This window comes from Pogoniulus pusillus, chromosome Z (assembly GCF_015220805.1).
Source record: "Pogoniulus pusillus isolate bPogPus1 chromosome Z, bPogPus1.pri, whole genome shotgun sequence".
Lineage (NCBI taxonomy): Eukaryota > Metazoa > Chordata > Aves > Piciformes > Lybiidae > Pogoniulus > Pogoniulus pusillus.
Window position 1 is genome coordinate 117,151,410 of NC_087309.1, and position 17,294 is coordinate 117,168,703.

General features: G+C 52.9%; 1 protein-coding gene across 1 annotated transcript in view; it reads left to right on the forward strand.

The window, feature by feature from the left end:
- The window catches only part of LOC135173479 (tetraspanin-36-like), a 33,524-nt gene extending 18,148 nt beyond the window's left edge, over positions 1 to 15,376 (forward strand). The window contains exons 2-7 of the mRNA XM_064140418.1: positions 1,140 to 1,331; positions 3,258 to 3,332; positions 8,284 to 8,379; positions 9,145 to 9,297; positions 10,514 to 10,597; positions 13,303 to 15,376. Coding sequence (XP_063996488.1) covers positions 1,140 to 1,331; positions 3,258 to 3,332; positions 8,284 to 8,379; positions 9,145 to 9,297; positions 10,514 to 10,597; positions 13,303 to 13,389 — 687 coding nt within the window. The 3' untranslated portion in view covers positions 13,390 to 15,376. The remainder of the gene's footprint in view (positions 1 to 1,139; positions 1,332 to 3,257; positions 3,333 to 8,283; positions 8,380 to 9,144; positions 9,298 to 10,513; positions 10,598 to 13,302) is intronic.
- The last annotated feature ends 1,918 nt before the right edge of the window (positions 15,377 to 17,294 follow it).

Consider the following 17,294-nt stretch of genomic DNA (forward strand, 5'->3'; position numbering starts at 1 on the left):
GCCTGATGCATGTCAGGAGACCTGCATTTCACCTCTGGGGTGGATCACAGGAGGTGAATTTTGTTTTCTCTGAGTTAGAGCTTGAATGTCTGCGTGCTCTAGGCACTGCTTCTACAGCTGAGATACTGATTGCTGTGTTACAGGATGATCATAGAATCAGCCAGGTTGGAAGAGACCTCCAAGGTCATCCAATCCAACCTATCGCCCAGCCCTATCCAACCACTGGCTCTGCTGCCCACCTGGGCACACTGCTGGCTCATATTCAGCTCCTCTCTCCCAGCACCCCCAGCTCCCTCTCTGCCTGCCTGCTCTCAGCCACTCTGGCCCCAGCCTGCAGTGCTGCTTGGGGCTGCTGTGGCCAAAGTGCACAACCTGCCCTTGGCCTTGTTCAGTCTCATCCCCTTGGCCTCTGCCCACCCATGCAGCCTGGCCAGGTCCCTCTGCAGGCCTCTGCTCCCCTCCAGCAGCTCCACAGCTGCTCCTAGCTTGGTGTCATCTGCAAGCTCACTGCTGCATTGAACAGGACTGTGCCCAGCACTGGTCCCTGGGGCACACCACCAGTGCCAGCTGCCTGTGGCACCATTCACCACCACTGTCTGGGCCTTGCCCTCCAGCCAGTTCCTGACCCATCTCAGAGTGAATCTGCCTAAGCCATGAGCTACCATCTGTGCCAGGAGCTGCTTGTGGCAGACAGTGTCAAAGGCTTTGCTGCAGTCCAGGCAGACTCCATCCACAGCCTGCCCCACATTCACCAGGCAGGTAACCTGATCATAAAAGGAGATCAGGTTGGTGAGACAGGACCTGCCCTTCCTAAACCCATGCTGGCTGGGCCTGATTCCTTGGCCATCCTGTAGGTGCTGTGTGATGGCACTCAGGATGCTCTGCTCCATCACCTTGCCTGGCACTGAGCTCAGGCTGACAGCTCTGTCATTTCCACCTTCCTCCTTCCAGCCCTTCTTGTGGATGGGCACCACATTGTCAGCTTCCAGCCTCTGGGGACCTCTCCAGTGAGCCAGGACTGTTGATGAACAATGGAGAGCAGCCTGGCCAGCTCAGCTGCCAGCTCTCTCAGCATGTGCACTTTGCTGGGCAGGTGCTCAATAGCTGAAGTGTCACCACCTCTCTCCGTTGCGTTGCAGGCGGCAGCAGCCGGTCTCAGCTACGTTGGGGGCTATGTCATCAACACCTACAAGAGCTACGACAACTTTCTGCAGGACAAGTATGCTCTGCTGCCAGCTGTGATCATTCTTTGTGTTGCTGTGGTCATGTTCATCATTGGCTTGATTGGCTGCTGTGCCACCTTCCGGGAGTCTCGAGTTGGCCTAGGCCTGGTGAGTGTTGCCCATTTTTGCCTGTCCTCTTCCTGGCCACCTTCGTCATTCTTTTTCTTCTGATGGTTTGACTCGATCTTAGTGGTCTTTTCCAAAGAAAACAGTTCTGGGGTTGTATGCTGTGACCCTGTTGGATGGGGTGGGGTGGTGCTCCTCTACACCTTCTGAGGGTGCACAGAACAGAAAGTGTGAGATCATTCCGTGCTGAAGCACTGCTCCTTCAGGGGAGCTGCGTGAGGCACTGCTCATTGGTGAGCGAGACAGAAGCCAGACTGAGTTCTGCCCTGCTGAGACCTCATCTTGAGCACTGCCTTCAGTTTTGGGCTCTCCAGTTAAGAGGGACAGGAATCTGCTGGAGAGGGTCCAGCAGAGGGCTACAGGGATGATGAGGGGACTGGAGCACTGCCTGGTGAGGGGAGGCTGAGGGCCCTGGGGCTGCTTAGTCTGGAGAAGAGAAGGCTGAGAGGGGATTTAATCAATGTTCATCAATATCTGAGGGCTGGGGGTCAGGAGGGGGGGACAGGCTCTGCTCACTGCTCCCTGGGATAGGACAAGCAGCAATGGATGGAAGCTGCAGCACAGGAGGTTCCAGCTCAGCACAAGGGGGAACTTCTTGCCTGGAAGGGTCCCAGAGCCCTGGCACAGGCTGCTCAGAGAGGCTGTGGAGTCTCCTTGTGTGGAGCCTTTCCAGGCCTGTCTGGATGTGTTCCTGTGTGCCCTGAGCTGGATTGTGTGGCCCTGCTCTGGCAGGGGGGTTGGGCTGGATGATCTCCTTGAGTCCTTTCCAACCCCTAATATCCTGTGATCCTGCCTTGTAGAAACAAAACACTCACAGGCATGGGCAGTTCTGTGCCTCTGCCTTGGCTACCTTGATGGAGATGAATGTGGAGAGCAGTCACTTTAGAGAGGAAAGCTGGTGGTGAGAGGACAGCTGTGGATTTCCAAAGCAAGCAAAACTGAGTTGCAGAATGGTAGAGGTTGGAGATCATCCAGTCTGACCTCCCTGCTAAAGCAGGGGCACCCACAACAGGTGCAGCATCACAGTGGCCAGGTGGAGTTGGAAGCTCTCCAGAGGAGACTCTACAGTCTCTGAGCAGACTGCTCAGGGGCTTCAGCACCCTCACACCACAGAATTTTCTTCTCTTGCTCAGATGGAACCTCATGGGCTCCAGTTTGTGCTTGTTGCCTCTTGTCCTGCTGCTGGGCACTACTGTTGTGTCTGGCCCCATTCTCTTGCCCCCTGCCCTTCATCTCTTGCTGAGCATTGTTCAGATCCCCTTTGAAGCTGCTCTTCTCCAGGCTCAACAGCCCCAGGGCTTTCAGCCTTTGCTCCTCGCAGAGATGCTTCAGGCCTCTCAGAATCTTTAACCACCACTGGATTCTCTCTGCTCACTCTTTGTCTCTGTTGAAGTGGTGAGCCCAGAACTGGGCCCAGTTCTCCAGCTGTTGCCTCACTAGGGCAGAGCAGAGAGGGAGGAGAACCTGGTCAACCTGCTGGCCACACTGCTTCATGTACCTGGGGAGGCCATTGGCCACTTTTGGCCCTGAGGTCACATTGCTGGTTCATGATGAACTTCTTGTCCATCAGCACTCCCCACTCCTTCACACAGAGCTGCCTTCCAGCTGATTTCATTTCTCATATTCCTGCAAGTATGACTGGCATCCACCTTGGAAAGGCTTCCACAGCCTCTTTGCGTAGCTCTCATCACAGCAGCTTTCAGGAGCTGCCTGCCTTTTGGACATGGGTCCTAGGGAGCTGCAGTCGTAGTCCCAGCCATGCACTGTGATCTCCTGAGCTATTTTCTGGAAACTATTTTAGTTGTGAAGATAAGAACAGGTGAGGATCACTTTGCATTATCAGTTAAAATTCAACTGACTTCAAAAGCTGTGGAGTTCTTCCTTACAGCCTCCCTCTTTTCATTCCAGTTCTTGGCCATCATCCTGGTGATTTTCGTTGCTGAAGTATCTGCTTTTGTCCTGGGATTTGTTTACAGGGAAAAGGTGAGTGAAGAATCAGCATCTCTGTGCTAATTTGAAAGGCAAAACAGACCTTTGTGCTGTCAGAGTTGAATACTTCCAGGCCACTTGCACTCCATCCACTATCCTGCAATCTGCAGGGCAAGTGGGAGTGGGGATCCAGCACATGGATCAGACTTTGTGGGAACATGTGGAAAACATTAAGAACCTGGCAGGAATCTCTAGGCTGGGTTAAACAGTTCCTGATGCTCACAAAGAAAGGCTTTTGCATCAGAGGAGGTAAACTTGTGTGCAGGAATGTGGTTCTTGTTAATTGCTGCCCAGTGTTTGTTTAAATCCTCATTTCTTTTTGATTTGTTTTTTCTCTGACTTGGTGGGAACACAGACCTTTGCAGTTGCAGCTAGATAAAATAAGTGGAGTTGTTGTAGGTTGGGAATAAATACTTCAGGAATGTGATAATACAGAAGGAAAATGCTCTCACCCACTCTGTCCCCAGCCTGTAGCACTGCTTGGGGTTGTTGTGGCCAAAGTACAGAACCTGACACTTGGCCTTGTTCAGACTCCTGCCACTGAACTGTGCCCATCTGTGCAGCCTGCCCAGGTGCCTCTGCAGGGCTCTCCTACCCTCTAACAGATCGACTCTTGCTCCTAACTTGGTGTTGTCTGCACACTCACAGCTTCTGGACCCAATCCCCTGCTCCAGATCATCACTGAAGATGTTGAACAGGACTGTGCCCAGCACTGATCCCTGGGGCACAGCACCAGTGCCAGCTGCCAGCTGCATGTGGCACCATTCACCACCACTCTGGGCCTTGCCCTCCAGCCAGTTGTCAGCCCAGCAGCAGTGCTCCTCTGACAACCAAGGGCTGCCAGCTAGGCCAGGAGTTTGCTATGGCAGACAGTGTCAAAGGCTTTGCTGCAGCCCAGGCAGACTACATCCACAGCCTGCCCCACATCCACCAGGAGGTGATCTGGGCATAGGAGGAGATCAAATTGGACAAGCAGGACCTGCCCCTCCTAAATCCCTGCTGGCTGGGTCTGATCCCCTGCATCCTGTGGGTGCTCTGTGACTGCACTCAGGATGCTCTGCTCCATCACCTTGCCTGGCACTGAGCTCAGGCTGACAGCTCTGTCATTTCCTGGGTCCTCCTTCTGACCCTTCTTGTGGGTGGGCATCACATTGGCAGCTTCCAGCCTCCAGGGACCTCTCCATTGAGCCAGGACTGTTGATGAGCGATGGAGAGCAGCCTGGCCAGCTCAGCTGCCAGCTCTCTCAGCACCCTAGGGTGGATCCCATCTGGTCTCATAGACTTGTGAGGATCCAAGAGGCTCAACAAGTCCCTAACTACTTCCTCCTGGATTACAGTGGGGCCATTCTGCTCCTCACCCCATCTACCAGCTCAAGAGGCAGCTGTCCTGAGGAAAACCTGCCTTGCTGTTGAAAGTTGATGCAAAGAAGGTGTTAAGCACCTCTACCTTTTCCTCATCTCTAGTCACTCCATTCCCCTCCTTGTCCAATAAAGAGTGAGGTCATTCCCACCCCACTTCTTGCTGTTAATATATATAGAGAGAAACACTTCTGGTTATCCTTCACAGCAGTGCCCAGGGTAAGTTCTAGCTGGTCTTTGGCCTCTCTAATGTTCTTCCTACACAACACAGCAATATCCTTAAATTTTTCCTGAGTCAGCACTCCCTCTTTTTTTTTTCCCTTAATTCATTCACAGGGAAGGGCAGCAAGGCTGGGGAGGGGCCTGGAGCAGAGCCCTGTGAGGAGAGGCTGAGGGAGCTGGGGGTGTGCAGCCTGCAGCAGAGGAGGCTCAGGGCAGAGCTTATTGCTGCCTGCAGCTGCCTGCAGGGAGGCTGTAGCCAGGTGGGGTTGGGCTCTGCTGCCAGGCAGCCAGGGCCAGAAGAAGGGGACAGAGGCTCAAGTTGTGCCAGGGCAGGTCTAGGCTGGATGTGAGGAGGAAGTTGTTGTCAGAGAGAGTGATTGGCACTGGAATGGGCTGCCCAGGGAGGTGGTGGAGTCTCCGACCCTGGAGGTGTTGAAGCCAAGCCTGGCTGGGGCACTTAGTGCCATGGTCTGGTTGACTGGCCAGGGCTGGGTGCTAGGTTGGGCTGGATGAGCTTGGAGCTCTCTTCCAGGCTGGTTGAGTCTGTGATTCTCAGCCGTTGTCCCTGCATGCTCAGTCTCTCTGCCTCCTGTCACTACCTGCAGAAAGAAGTTCGGACAGACTCCTCCCAGACTCGGATCCAATTGAAGGCAGCTCTGCAGGAACTTCAGGCCAAGTCAGCATGGGTTTATGAGGGGCAGGTCCTGCCTGAGCAACCTGATCTGCTGTGACACACTAACCCAGCTTCCTGGCTTTCCCAGCCAGGGAAGGGCTGTTGATGTTCCTGGACTTTCAAAAAGCCTTTGATACTGTTCCCTACAAATGTCTTGTAGACAAATTGGCTACTCCTGGCTTGACTGAGCACACTCTGGCCTGGATAAAGCACTGGCTGGACAGGAGGCCACAGAGAGTGATGGTCAATGGAGTTAAACCCCATTGGCAGCCAGTCACTGGTGGTGTTCCTTAGGGATCTGTGTTGGGACCACTTCTTTGTGACGTCTTTATTGATCACCTTGATTCGGGCATAGAGAGTGTCAGCAGTAAGTTTGCAGATGGCATCACATGAGGTGGCAGTGTTGATTTGAATGAGGGTAGAGAGGCTCTGCAGAGGGACTTGGATAGGCTTAGACCAGTGGGCCAGAATTAGTGGGATGAGTTTCAACAAGGCCATATGCCAGGTCCTGCACTTTGATCACAACAACCCCAAGGAAGGTTGCGTGGCTGGGGAGCTGCCTGGCAGAAAGGGAAATGGAGGCTGTAATAGATAGGAGCTGAGTGTGAGCCAGCAGAGTGCCCAGGCAGCTGAATGTGAGCCAGCAGAGTGCCCAGGCAGCTGAGTGGCAGCCAGCAGTGTGCCCAGGCAGCCAAGAAGGCCAGTGACATTCTGGCTGGGATTAGAAGTGCTGTGCCCAGCAGCAGGAGGTGATTGTGCCCTTGGACTTGGCTCTGGTGCGGCCACAGCTCAAGTGCTGTGTTCAGCTTTGGGCATCATGATACGAGAGAGCTGTGGAGGTACCAGAGCAGGTCCAGAGGAGGACAACGAAGCTGTGACAGCCCCGGAGGATAAATCTGATGAGGAGGGACTGAGGGAGCTGGGGATGGGTAGTGTGAGGAAGAAGATTCTGAGAGGAGAGCTCACTGCTGTCTGCAACTATTTGAAGGCACATTGTGGAGACACTGCTGCTGGGCTCTGCTCACAGGTTAACTGGAGACAGAGCAAGGGGGAATGGCCTCAAGCTGCGGCTGGGGAGGGTTAGAATGGACATGAGGAAAAGGTTTTTCATGGAGAGAGTGGTCAGGGACTGGAATGAGCTGCCCAGGGAGGTGATGGAGTCACCCACCCTGGCTGTGTCCTTTGGATGTGGTGCTTAGGAATAGGGTTTGAGGTGAATCTTGTAGGACTTGGTGATCCCGAGGGTTTTTCCCAGCCTGGATGTTTCTGTGATTCTGTGATCCTTCACCAGCTTTGTTGCCTTTATCTGGACCTGCTCCAGCATCAAAATACCACTATTGGAGTGAGGGCCCCAAAACCAAACCAGGTAGTCAGTGTGGTCTCATCAGTGCCTGCTGCAAGGGGACAGTCCCTGCCTGGTCCTGCTGGCCACACTATTTCTCATCCAGGCCAGGATGCTGGTGGCCTTCTCGACCACCTGGGCACACCTTGGCTCATCTTCAGCTGGCTGTTGGCCATCACCCCCAGGTCCTTTTCCACCTGGCAGTTTCCATTCACTCTGTCCTCAGCCTGGAGCATTCTTGGGTTGGTTGTAACCAAAGTGCAGGACCCAGCACTTGGCCTTATCAAGATGATCACAGAATGAACCAGCCTGAAAAAGAGCCCCAGTTCCATCCAGCCCAACCTAGCACCCAGCCCTGGCCAATCAACCAGACCATGGCACTAAGTGCCCCATCCAGGCTTGGCTTCAACACCTCCAGGGACGGCGACTCCACCACCTCCCTGGGCAGCCCATTCCAATGCCAATCACTCTCTCTGCCAGGAGCTTCCTCCTAACATCCAGCCTCAACCTGCCCTGGCACAACTTGAGACTGTGTCCCCTTGCTCTGTCCCTGGGTGCCTGGCAGCAGAGCCCAACCCCACCTGGCTACAGCCTCCATGCAGGCAGCTGCAGGCAGCAATCAGCTCTGCCCTGAGCCTCCTCTGCTGCAGGCTGCACCCCCCCAGCTCCCTCAGCCTCTCCTCACAGGGCTGTGCTCCAGGCCCCTCCCCAGCCTTGCTGCCCTGCTCTCAACACCTTCCAGCACCTCAGCAGCTCTCTGCAATGCAGGAGCCCAGAGCTGGACACAGCACTGCAGGGCAGGGGTGGCCTGAGCAGGGCCAAGGCACAGGGGCACAAGAACCTCCCTTGTGCTGCTACCCACACTGCTCCTGAGCCAGCCCAGGATGCCACTGGCTCTGCTGCCCACCTGGGCACTGCTGCCTCCTCTGCAGCTACTCTGCCAGCACCCCCAGGGCCCTCTCTGCCTGCCTGCTCTCAGCCACTCTGGCCCCAGCCTGCAGTGCTGCTTGGGCTTGCTGTTGCCAAAGTGCAGAACCTGCCCTTGGCCTTGTTCACTCTCATCCCCTTGGCCTCTGCCCACCCATGCAACCTGGCCAGGTCCCTCTGCAGGGCTCTGCTCCCCTCCAGCAGCTCCACAGCTGCTCCTAGCTTGGTGCCAGCTGCACACTCACTGCTGCTGGACTCAATCCCCTGCTCCAGCTCATCAATACAGATATTGAACAGGACTGTGCCCTGCGTTGATCCCTGGGGAACAGCACTAGTGACAACTGCCATCTGGATGATCCAGCATACTACATTTAAAGAGACAGATACTTACACCAGTATGTTTGATGTGTTTTCTCTCATAGGTAAAAACTGATGTCCAGGGCACAATGCGCTCAGTCTTTGAAAGATATGATGGGAAAAATCCCGAGTCTACTGTTGTGAATTACTTGCAAGAACAGGTAAGAAAATATTTAAACTGACCTGAGAATTGCTTAGAAGACAACAACTAGGCCCAGGACAAGGAATTTGGGCTGGCAAAGTAGGGGCAGTGGATCTTTACGGTTGTATCTTGTCTGCGGCAGTTCAGCATCTTCTTCTCCAAGGCAATAGAGGGTGGTCCCCATTCTGCAGAGTTGGCCTTTTGGGGCTCCTGCTGTGAAGTCCATGTAGATGAATGGCCTTGTTAACACAATCAGTGGCATCAACCCAGATGAGTTCACATGAATAACTGCTGCTGACAATCCTGTACTGTCTCTAGTATAGAATCAACCAGGTTGGAAGAGACTTTCAAGATCATCCAGTCCAACCTAGCACCCAGCCCTATCCAGTCAACCAGACCATGGCACTAAGTGCCTCATCCAGGCTCTTCTTGAAGACCTCCAGGGATGGTGCCTCCACCACCTCCCTGGGCAGCCCATTCCAATGCCAATCACTCTCTCTGACAACTACTTCCTCCTAACATCCAGCCTGGACCTCCCCTGGCACAACTTGAGACTGTGTCCCCTTGTTCTGCTGCTGGTTGCCTGTGAAATGGAAAGGGAGGAAAAGGCTCCATCCTGCAGCATGTCACTTTAATATGGAACATCCACAAAGAGTAGGCTAATATAGAGGTAATAGTGTGATAAGGGAGATGCATCTTGGCCTCTTCAGAGAGGTCTCACTCAACATTAGCATGCATGTTTGTGTGGCTTCATACATCCCTGTGACTCTCCTGTGTTTGGCAGCTTCACTGTTGTGGGATAAAGAACTACAGTGACTGGACAGCCACACAGTGGTTCAATTCCACTGGTAACAACAGCGTCCCGATGAGCTGCTGCAGACAGGAGCTGAAGAACTGCACAGGGCGTCTGGATCAGCCTCAGGAGCTCAATACACAGGTGAGGATGAAGGGCACAGGTTCACAGTGGTGCCATGGTCATGCTCTGAGAGAGCCAGAACCAGTGAAGCCAGTGTGTCAGGCAGGGCTTAAGGATAGCTTAGAAGCACAGAATCGTTCTGGTTGGAAGAGAACTTTAAGATCATTAAGTCCAACCACCAGCACACCTCTGTCAGGTCACCACTAAACCGTGTCCCTCAGCACCACAGCTCCACATTTATGTGGCTTTTCAATCCTTCTGGGGGTGGGGACTCCACCACTGCCCTGGTAGGGGAGGGGAAGAAATTATTCCTCTCATGGACAACTTGAGGTCATTTCCTCTTGCTCTGTCTGTCCTTCTTTGGGAGAAGAGAGCAATCCCTACCTGGCTCCAACTTCCTTTCAGGAAGTTGTAGAGTGAGGAAGTAGGTATCCTCAGCCTCCTTCTCTTCAGGCTAAACAGAGCAGTTGCTCTTCACAAGACAAGTGCTCTAGACCCTTCACCAGCTTTGTTGCCCTTCTCTGGGTGTGCTCTATCCAGCACATCGGTGTCCTTCATGGAGTGAGGAGCCCAAGGCTGAATCCTATATCTGAGATGTGGCTTCATCAATGCTGAGTACAGAGGTACAGTTGCTTCCATAGCCCTGCTGGAACTTCATCTAATTCTTCTCAGCAGTGTGTCTACAGCCCCCTTCTCTCCCCATACTTTAGCTGAGGTCTGTCTCAGAGTTCTGTAAAAGCTCCTACACAGTGCAGGGGCAGCAGCCTGACATTTGGTCTTGTCTGTCTGATGGTGTGGCTACAGAAACACCATGGTGAAACCAGAGTACCAGCTGTGGGCATCTAGGTCAAACAGACCTGGGGCTGGGGAGGAGGCTCTTCTAGGATTGACTGTGAGTGTAGAACTGTGCACCAGGCTCTTCAGTCTGAGATATGTGCCCATAAGTTGACTTCTAGAGGTACCACTGGTGGTCTTCCTGGCTCTGTAAGTTCTGGGCACTTCAAGTGACTTGATCTAGAGGAGGTTAAGAAGCAGCAAATCTCAGTGAGTTGGTGAGTGCCTCTCCTTAAGAGGAGAACAAGAAGACATTAGGTCTGGACGATGAGCATGGAAGCCTTTAGGTCTGCTGGCCTTGCTAGGTCCTTCCTCCTTTAAAGTGCCAGGGAAGAAGAAGGGAAAAAGGATCCAGGCAAATCAATGTCTTTCAACACTTGCTTTCACCTGTGTTTCCTGGCAGGGCTGTGCAGAGGAGCTGGAATCTGTCCTGCAGAGTGTTTTCAGCTATGCTATGCTTGTAATCCTGGGGTTTGCCATTGTGAAGGTAAATGTTTGTCTCTTCTCTGATGGAAAAGAAGGTAGTTTGCCCTTTGATCCGGGGTCTCTTCTGTCGTGTTCTGTTACCCAACAGCCTTTTTCTGGCTCTGAAGCAGATGCAGCCCTCTGTTGCCCACTTTATTTTGTATCAGCTGTCTCCATTTCTCTAGGTGGTCCTGCTCTGGCAGGAGGGCTGCACCAGATGATCTTTCAAGGTCCCCTCCAGCCCCTGACATTCTGTGATTCTGTCGGACAATAAGAGGAGGGATCCAAGATCACAGGATCAGAGGATGTTAGGGGTTGGAAGGGACCCAAGGAGATCATCCAGTCAAACTTCCCTGCCAGAGCAGGACCACACAACCTAGCACACGTCACAAAGGAACACATAATAGAATCAACCAGGTCGGAAGAGACCTCCAAGATCATCCAGTCCAACCTAGCACCCAGCCCTAGCCAGCCAACTAGACCATGGCACTAAGTGCCCCAGCCAGGCTTGGCTTCAACACCTCCAGGCACAGCCACTCCACCACCTCCCTGGGCAGCCCATTCCAATGCCAATCACTCTCTCTGACAACAACTTCCTCCTAACATCCAGCCTAGACCTGCCCTGGCACAGCTTGAGGCTGTGTCCCCTTCTTCTGTTGCTGCTTGCCTGGGAGAAGAGCCCAACCCCACCTGGCTACAATGTCCCTTCAGGTAGTTGTAGACAGCAGTGAGGTCACCCCTGAGCCTCCTCTTTTCTAGGCCAAACAACCCCAGCTCCCTCAGCCTCTCCTCGTAGGGTTTGTCCAGACAGGCCTGGAAAGTCTCCAGAGAAGGAGACTCCGCAGCCTCTCTGGGGAGCCCATGACAGTGCTCTGTGACACAGTAAGGAAGTTCTCTCTTGTGTTGAACTGGAACCTCCTGTGCTGCAAGTTATATCCACTGGTCCTTGTCCTATCCCAGGGAGCAAGTGAGCAGAGCCTGTCCTACTCCCCCTGTCCTCCAGCCCTCAGATATCGATTAAACATGTGTTAGCTCCCCTCTCAGTCTTCTTTCCTCCAGAGTCAATAGAATCCCAAAAAAGTCCCAGGTCATAGAATCACAGAATCAGTCAGGGCTGGAAAGGATCACAAGGATCAGCCAGTGCCAACCCCCCTGCCATGCCCAGGGACACCCTACCCTAGAGCAGGCTGCACACAGCCTCAGCCAGCCTGGCCTCAAACACCTCCAGCCATGGGGCCTCAACCACCTCCCTGGGCAACCCCTGCCAGCCTCTCACCACTCTCATCACCAACAACTTCCTCCTCACCTCCAGCCTCACTCTCCCCACCTCCAGCTTTGCTCCATCCCCCCGAGTCCTGCCACTCCCTCACACCCTCAAAAGTCCCTCCCCAGCTTTTCTGTAGCTCCCTTCAGATGCTGGAAGGCCACAAGAAGGTCACCTGGGAGCCTCCTCTGCTGCAGCCTGCACAGCCCCAACTCTTTCAGGCTGTGCTCACAGCAGAGCTGCTGCAGCCCTCTGAGCATCCTCATGGCCCTTTGCTGGACTCTCTCCAGCAGATCCCTGTCCTCCCTCTTAAACTGGGGAGACCAAAACTGAACGTAGTACTCCAGATGAGGTCTCACCAGGGCAGAGAGGAAGGAAATACTAGTAGGGGTTTTTGGGATGGAAAATCAATGGAGAATCCATCTTGGAATTCCAGAAAGCTGGGTGTGCTAAAAGGCCTAGGTCTGGTGCTCTGTTTTTAAACAACCAGCTTTGCTGTATTTAACTGGGACCTTAAAACTTCAATGAGGCATTTTTTTTTTAGTTAGAACCTGGTGAACAGAACTATTTTTTTAGATAGAACCCAGTGAGCAGCCCAGGGCTTGGAGACCTGGAATCGAAAGGCACTAGGAATATGATTGGTAGTGAAACAAGCAGGGCTGTCCATAGACTGATGAGGTGGAATTAAGTGAAGTGTGGCAACAGATCATCTTGTGGGTGAAAGCTAAATTTGAAAAGCCCTGATGGAAAACTCGCTGCGGTTGACACCTCAAAGAAATAGCAGCACAGCTTGCTGAAGATGGGACCCATCCGTTTTAGCCTGGTGGTTTGTCCTTGTTTCCTCCCCTCCAAGATTTATAACCTGTTCCTTGTTGATGCAGACTTGAACCATTTAATAGCAGCAAAGCAGTTTGTCTTTGCTGTCTATGCGAAGCTGAGCCAGGGCAGCACACTCCATAGCTTAACATCCTGCTCCTGAGCTCAAGGCAGAAGCCAGAGTCTGTCCAGATATCCCATGGCTTAACTAAACTTCCCTTTTCTTCCTGTTGGCCCTAGCAGGGAGGCAGTTGTTTGGTCTTAGGGCCTTGAGTTGCTCATTTCCCTTCCCTCTATGAAAGTGGTGAGCTCTACCCTCCCTTTGCATGTCCCATTACAAACCCCTCACACCAGGATTTTTCCTGTGATCATCTCTAGGTGTTCCCCACAGTAAGACAAGTGGGAATTAATGTGAATGGGTAAATGAATGGGAGGAACCAGGGAGGGGGGGGAAATCCAGCTGGAGCTACTATGGCAATGCAAAAAAGTCACTTCCTTTAGGTGTACTTTCTCAGTGTGTTTTAAGTGTGAGAAGAATGTCCTGCTATGATGGGAAAGGTCCAGTGAACACAGAGGTGTTGGGTCTGATGTCCTAAACAAAATACAGCAGAACTAAGTGAATGTCTCCTCTTTTTCCCCCCCCCCAGTTCTTCGGCATGCTGAGTGTCTGTGTGCTTACCTGCAAGAGAGAGGACAGTGGATATCAGCCTCTCTACTCAGGGGTGTTTGCTTAATAGAGAAAAGATAACCTTTGCATTTCTGCTTCCTGATGATGAGACTTGCAAAGATGAATGCTCCGTGGACAACTGATGACCTTTCTGGCTAAACATTTTATGTACACCAAACAAAGAACTTTGTGTATTGATTTTGGGGGTGGAGGGAGGGGGAATTCCTTGCAACTGGCATGAAATGGCAATTTCAATATTTGTAGAATCACAGAATCAGTCAGGGCTGGAAGGCACCACAAGGAGCAGGCAGTTCCAACCCCCCTGCCCTGCCCGGGGATACCCTACCCTAGAGCAGGCTGCCCACAGCCTCATCCAGCCTGGCCTTAAACACCTCCAGCCATGGGGCCTTGACCACCTCCCTGGGCAGCGCACTCCAGCCTCTCACCACTCTCATAGTGAAGAACTTCCTCCTCACCTCCAGCCTCACTCTCCCCACCTCCAGCTTTACTCCATTCCCCACAGTCCTGCCACTCCCTGACAGCCTCAAAAGTCCCTCCCCATCTTTTTTGTAGCCCGCTTCAGATCCTGGCAGGCCACAAGAAGGTCACCTGGGAGCCTCCTCTGCTCCAGCCTGCACAGCCCCAACTCTTTCAGGCTGTGCTCACAGCAGAGCTGCTGCAGCTCTCTGAGCATCATATTCAGTGCCCTCAGGCAACAGGCTCTGATTTTTTCATACCACAGAGATTTATTTCTTTTTTTTGGGTGAGGTTATTGTCAATTTGAGTCATAGACTCCACCAGTCAGGGTTGGAAGGGACCACAAGGATAGCGCCCACAAGAAATGTTTTCAATCAGTAAACAGATTGAGAATACAGGAGGGGTTCCAGTTGTCTGCACAAAGGTTCAGACCCTTCCCATGACACGGTTAAACAGCAAAAAAACCCACCCCAAACCACTTTTGACTGCCAGGCTTAACTACTTTTCATAAGCAGGGGGAGTTAAATTAACTTCTCTTTTTTCTCTCTCTGAGGGTGTGGCTTTTTCTTCCCTTTACAGTCATGTATTGTAATTTAGTCTACTGCAGGGGTTCTTAGTACAAGACAGCCCCAAGTTAAAAAGTCCAGAACAGACACCTGAGTTGTTATTGTTCAAGCAGTTAGCAAATGTGAACAATCCCAGGTGTGGAGGGGATATGTGTCTCAAGGTTTTGTGCTTGGGACAGCTCTGGCTTGTTGGGTTGGGGTCTTTGGGTTATTTTTTTGTCTCTTAATTATTATATCAGACATCGCCTATAAAGCAGGGGGGGTTTGAAACACTCTCACTGCTGTGCTTATGGTTTGTCTGAAAGGCAAAGTCTCTCTTTAATGTGGAAGTTAGAGTGGTTGAGGCAAATACCAGCTAGAAGCTGGGAGGCACAAGACACATTGGCTGGCCAAAGACTGCCTTACTCATGGCCTGACTGCTTTTCACCACTAAAAGTGTGGAAGTGACTCCTGTAACAAACAGTTTGAATGACCTACAGTCCAGCAGCAAATGAACAGTTCGAATGGCCAAACTGCCCAGCAGCAAACCAGCAACTCCTGGTTTGCTGCTTTTCCTTTCTCCTTGAAGTTCTGCTGAGCAGAGTCGGCCCTCAGACTGCACTGCTACTCTAAAAAACCCATTAGTGTCTGGAGCTCAGTTCCTTAGGGACTTAGAGGGTTGTTTTAGAGGTGAGGAGGGAGGGAACTGTGGAAGAGAGGCAACAAGTTAAAAGGCATTGATTTTCATTAGGGAACTGGGGGAAAGCAACAGACTTGTTTATCACTCTGCTCAAAGTGAAAAATGAACTTTTTTGGGTAGCATATCAGAAGAAATTAATTTCAGCTAAGTGTAAATTGCTTATTTATCCCTCTTGATTTTTTCCCCCCCTACAAACAAAAAGGCAATGTGTGATGCTGATATTCTGTATGAGACATACCAAGTATATGTTATAGAGCAACTTCATTGTTACTGAAGGCTTTGTCTTCTTTTGAATGCCTGAATAAACTGAATTTCTATAACCAGTTAAGAAATACTGTGGTGAATTCTTAAGCTGCTGGAATCCCAGATCCTGGTGAGAAAGCATAGAATCACAGACTCAGCCAGGTTGGAAGAGACCTCTGAGCTTATCCAGCCCAACCTAGCACCCAGCCCTGGCCAATCAACCAGACCATGGCACTAAGTGCCCCAGCCAGGCTTGGCTTCAACACCTCCAGGCACAGCCACTCCACCACCTCCCTGGGCAGCCCATCCCAATGCCAATCACTCTTGCTGGGAACTTCTTCCTAACCTCCAGCCTGAACCTGCCCTGGCACAGCTTGAGGCTGTGTCCTCTTGTTCAGTTGCTGTCTGCCTGGCAGCAGAGCCCAACCCCACCTGGCTGCATCCTCCCTGCAGGCTGCAGGCTGCACCCCCCCAGCTCCCTCAGCCTCTCCTCACAGGGCTCTGCTCCAGGCCCCTCCCCAGCCTTGCTGCCCTGCTCTCAACACCTTCCAGCACCTCAGCAGCTCTCTGCAATGCAGGAGCCCAGAGCTGGACACAGCCCTGCAGGGGTGGCCTGAGCAGTGCTGAGCACAGGGGCACAAGAACCTCCCTTGTGCTGCTGCCCACACTGCTCCTGAGCCAGCCCAGGACGCCATTGGCTCTGCTGCCCACCTGGGCACTGCTGCCTCCTCTGCAGCTGCTCTCTCACAGCACCCCCAGGGCCCTCTCTGCCTGCCTGCTCTCAGCCACTCTGGCCCCAGCCTGCAGTGCTGCTTGGGCTTGCTGTGGCCAAAGTGCAGAACCTGCCCTTGGCCTTCTTCACTCTCATACCCTTGGCCTCTGCCCACCCATGCAGCCTGGCCAGGTCCCTGTGCAGGGCTCTGCTCCCCTCCAACAGCACCACAGCTGCTCCTAGCTTGGTGTCACCTGCAAGCTCACTGCTGCTGGACTCAATGGCCTGCTCCAGTTCATCAATAAAGACACTGAACAGGACTGGGCCCAGCACAGCTGCATGTGGCACCATTCACCACTACTCCACGGGCCCAGCCCTCCAGCCAGTTCTTGACCCAGCACAGAGTGAGTCTGTCCAAGCCACAAGCTGCCAGCTTGGCCAGGAGCTGCTTGTGGCAGACAGTGTCAAAGGCTTTGCTGCAGTCCAGGTAGACTCCATCCACAGCCTGCCCCACATTCACCAGGCAGGAACCTGATCATAAAAGGAGCTCAGGTTGGTCAGGCAGGAGAAGTGCTCTGGGAGGGAAAGGGATGAAATCACAGAAATAGAAACTTGTTTTGGCTGGAAAACATCTCTAAGATTGACTCCAACCATTGAACTAAGACCCCCCCATGGTCATTCAACCATGTCCACAGGACCCCCAGGGATGGTGACTCCACCACTTCCCCGGGCAGCCTGTTCCAACCCCTGACCACTCTTGCAGCAAAGAAATTTTACTTAACTCTCCAACCCTAACCTCCCCTAGCACAATTTCAGCCATTTCCTCTCATTCCGAGGCTGGTAAGAGGGAGAAGAGTCACAGGCTCACAGGCTGTCAGGGGTTGGAAGGGAGCCAAAGAGCTCATCCAGTCCAACCCCCTGCCAGAGCAGGGCCACACAATCCAGCTCAGGGCACACAGGAACACATCCAGACAGGCCTGGAAAGGCTCCAGAGAAGGACACTCCACAACCCCTCTGGGCAGCCTGTGCCAGGGCTCTGAGACCCTTCCAGTCAAGAAGTACCTCTTGTGGTGGAACCTCCTGTGCTGCGGCTTCCATCCGTGCCCTCACCCCTTCCTTCCTCACCCCTGCCCCCTCACCCCATCCCTCCTCACCCCTTCCTTCCTCACCCCTGCCCCCTCACCCCATCCCTCCTCACCCCCTTCCTCCTCAGCCCTGCCCCCTGAACCTTCCCTCCTCAGCTCTTCCCTCCTCAGCTCTTCTCCCTCAGCCCTGTCCCCTGTCCCTTTCCCTCA